This window comes from Myotis lucifugus, unplaced genomic scaffold (assembly GCF_000147115.1).
Source record: "Myotis lucifugus unplaced genomic scaffold, Myoluc2.0 scaffold_2, whole genome shotgun sequence".
Classification (NCBI taxonomy): Eukaryota; Metazoa; Chordata; class Mammalia; order Chiroptera; family Vespertilionidae; genus Myotis; species Myotis lucifugus.
Window position 1 is genome coordinate 452,284 of NW_005871050.1, and position 4,151 is coordinate 456,434.

Sequence of the window (4,151 nt, forward strand, 5' to 3'; positions counted from 1 at the left end):
GGTCACATTTATTGATTCAACAAACATTTATTAAGCACCAACAATGCCCTAGGTCGCTGCTAAGGAACATAATAGAGAACAAGATAAACCAGGCTCCAACCCTGACCGGACATGGCTACTTTAAACAATGTTGCTAACTAGTTGTTTTCTGAGAGGATTATATTTTTGTGAAAGTCAGAGTCATATGAGGCTTCTTCTGGAATAGTTTTAAAGTTTCTTTATGGCAAATTTAATAGAAACTTTTTTTTAACTTCAAGAAAGAAATGATAGTCTTGAGTATCCTTTCAATGTTGAAAGTCAAGTTAATTTTCAAGCAATATGGTGGCTGGTGACTAAATAGCCGTTAGACCATTCGGTTGCGCTTGTGGGTGGGGAAATTTGTGATGACATCATCGCACTGGCCCGAGGTGCGTTTGAGGTTCCCCCCACTGGCCAGGTGGAGGGCCAGATCCTCTGAATTGCAGGAGCTCAAGTCTTCCTTGAGGGTGCTACTGTTTTGGAGATCACCGGTAGCGACATTGCTCGAAAAGGCACCAGCTTGAGACGGGGAACTGGGTGGACCAGACTGCACGCTAATGCTCGCCATGGCGCCACTGAGTTCATGCAGGTTGATGGCCTCTTGGAAGGGCTGTAAGATGAAGTCCAGCGACGAGCTGGATTCAGTGGCCATCTTGGGGCTATACGGTGGTGGAAGGTGGGGGGGCACAGGTGGAAGCTGGGGGGGCACTGGTGGAAGGTGGGGGGGCACTGGTGGAGGATCAGGGGGCACTTTGCCACACAGGAAACTAATCAGGTCTTCACGGAGAATAGTGCTTTGGCCCTTCTTTGCCCAATCTAGCACATCTTTGATGCGGCGCTGGTAGCCAACCTGGACGCCCAGGTTGAAACTTCGTTGCTGGGCATCCCTGCTCTCTTTGTAGAGGCTGGTCAGAGCCATGGCTGCACTCTGGAAGTGGTCCCACATGGAAAGTTCTGACTGTGGACACTCTGAACCCTTGTAGAGCTGGGCCACGGAGTTGGCGGAGATTTGGAAGAGGTGCCACAGCTTCTGCTGCTCGCTCTTGGGCCCCAAGGCCTCCTCATCCCCCTTATCGTCTTCGTCGTCCTTGTCGTCTTGTAGCTCAGGAGGCAGCTGTTCAACGTCCTCGACCTCCTCAGCTTCGTCCTCGCACTGACGCCCCCTCTCACAGAACCAGTGCTCCCCTACCTTGGCTTCGTCCTTCTGCTGTTCTTCCATTCTCCTTTTGGCCGCTCACTCTGCCTACTGTTGCTCTTACCCCTTCACTTTCACCGCCTTTCCAGAAGTCCCCACCTCCTGCTGGGAGCTCCCCTCCTTCCGGCCACCTCTCCTCGTGAGCAGGCGGAAGGGCCCGTGAGACCGACTGTTCTGGCGCGCAGCCTATGGTCCGTGTGCACACCCCGCCCCGTCACGCCCCGCCCTGTTTACTGAGGCTACGCAAAGAAGAGAACTCTGTAGCAATCTGCACCGCCAGGTTGCCCCCTCCTGGACAGGCCCCCAGTCGGTCTTAAGCGCCACCCTCCTTCCTCCTCCCCGCGCACCCGGGATGAGTGAGGTCGGTAAGGCCACCACTGGTGGTAACAGCCACAGCTTTGGAAGCTGGTGGTGCACCCCAATAACCCCCCCCACAACAAACCCCAGCAACCCCCAACAACCCCGGAAGGTCAGGCCCCAAACCTCCTTCTCTGCGAGGCCTGCCGCACCAAAAACTCTGAGGGACGCTGGCTGGAGCACTGGCCTCAACGCTGCGCTTGCCTACCGCTTGGCCCCCTTTTCACACATTTTTGAGACTTGTTGGCTTCATCCAATGAGCTGATCAAATTTTACATCTTATGTAGCCAGAGAGGATTATGGGGCAACTACATGGTGTTGATCACATCCTGGGCGCCTATTTGGGAAGCGGGGGATAGAGTGGATGGGCAGGCATCTGAATCCCGGCAATGCTCTCCACACAGTAGGCACCCCCAAGAAAAGTGTTTTCTGCGGATCGAAGCGGCATTTTGTAGAGGAAAAGGAAAAGATCAACCCATGAAACCTCTCCCTCCAGTCCCCCAACCCACTCCCCACACCATTCCCGCTCCTTGGACCTCAGTTACCCCAGGTGCCCAATGAGGTTGTTGGATTAGATCTCTGAAAAGCACTTCCAGTCGTGATTTAGAACTTTCGTGCTGTACCAGCAAAGCCCCCCTGCCGAACAAGTTGCACACTTATCAAATTCTAAGAGTTGCACTCAGAAATGGTATTGATTTTTTTCCTACAATATTTTTTGTGAGGGTTATTTTTGTCATTAAAATAATGGGTTAGGAGTTTTCAGTGTGGTCTACTTTCAACTATTCAAAATTCCAAGATGAAGAAAAGGGGGAAAGAAAAATAGGAAAATAAAATCCCCAAGACAGAATTTTCTGCTCTAGTGTAAAATTCAGTACTTTTAGGAAAGAAAAAAAGAAAGTTTAACTAATTTCCTTCCAAGACCCTTAAAATTCTAGCTAGTTAAAACATCATAATAATACCAAAATTAAGCTACAATGGTATGTGATACTAAAATATTTTTCCTTAGGTTCAATAACAACCTCCTTGTAATGATGCGAACCCATTTTAGTGCTGACAATTCCAGAGCAAACTGTGTTAAGAGAAGAAAAATTATCACTGAGCAAAGAATAACATTAAAAATGGGAGGAAGTAATATGAAATTATTTTTTAAATTAGGAAAAAAGTTAGAATTTCACAATTTTTGTTGTAGAATATTTGCTAAGTCTCCAGAAAGCCTTACAATTTAGATGAAGGAAGCTAAATCTTCTAGCAAATTATTAGTATGTTTGTTTAATAATTTCTAAGTATGAGAATTAGTATCTAAAATGAAATTATCTAATAATTAACCTTTACCATCTTTCTTAAAAGAAATACATGTTTCTAAGTTAAATAGAAAAGGAGAAGGAGGAGGAGGAGAAGGAGGAGAAGGAGAAGGAGGAGGAGGATGAAGAGGGGGAGGAGGAAGAAGGGGAGGAGGAGGAGGAGGAGGAGGAGGAGGAGAAGGAGGGATTGTACCCTTTCTCTGCAAACTCAGCTTTTTCACGACTCATTAAACCCTTTTTCCATATATTTAATTGGACTCTTCTCATTTACATAAAGGAGGGATGAGGCAAAAGACCTAAGATCAGCCCAAAAGGAGAAATACGTTTCTCATTCTCTTATGTTAAAAACATTGTAGAGGAAAACTATAAGAAGGCAGAATCCCACCCCCGCCCCCGCCACACACACACACACATATACCAGCCCTGAAATTGTTCATGGCCAAGGAGTTAACAGGTTTGCCAGAGCTTGAAAATTGATTGTCCTGCACAAAATACCTCACAATTATTATCAGAAAATCATGTTTTTATTTTATCTTCTCTAAGTAAAAACTTGGATTGAAATGACTGAGTAGGACACCATACCCCATTTTCTCCCCCTCAGTTTTGATTGGGTTAAAAACCAAGAAGAAAGACGCCACTGTTTTTGAAAGAGCACAACCTTCTGCTTGGGCTTGAGTTGTCTGGCTGGTATCCTCCATTCAGCTGGTTTCAGCACCTGATTAATTAGTTAATTAGTACTTAGAGCTGACTAGCCCTGGTCGGCAATTTTCATGCCCTGCATGGTGAAATGTTGAATCTAGCACTGAAATTTCTGTCGTACACCCTAATTATTATCACCCCACTACATTTAAAACCATTGCACCAAATTATTATAATAGACAGAGCCAGACAACTGTGTGGGAATATGTTCTTTCTGAGAAATAATGGTAGACTTAATCAATGTTTTTCACTGTTGCCCTTAACACATTTAAATAAAATAATTGAAAGGGGGAAATTCTAACTCAATTAGTCTCCAAATTCTTCCATAGAGAAAATTATTTTATATGGGAGAGAGTAGAAAAATCACACAAAAATCTTTAATGTTTTCTCAGTTCCTAAGATGGTAAAATGTGTGTTTACATGATATCCTATCTGAGAGTAGTATTGTCCCTATGTAAGTCTAAAATGTTGGGAATAAAAAAAATACTGGGAATAAATTTAAAAAAAGACCCCCCACCAAAAAAAGAATTTTAACTAGCTGTAAGGAAATGATATTCTGTGTGTTTTGAGTAGAGGACTTT

At 44.9% G+C, this 4,151-nt stretch overlaps 1 protein-coding gene across 1 annotated transcript; it reads right to left on the minus strand.

Moving 5' to 3' along the window:
• Positions 1-343: 343 nt before the first annotated feature.
• LOC102427573 (UPF0472 protein C16orf72) lies at positions 344-1,237 on the minus strand. The gene has a single exon (XM_006082029.1). The coding sequence runs from the start codon at positions 1,235-1,237 to the stop codon at positions 344-346; it is 894 nt and encodes a 297-aa protein (XP_006082091.1).
• Positions 1,238-4,151: the final 2,914 nt, after the last annotated feature.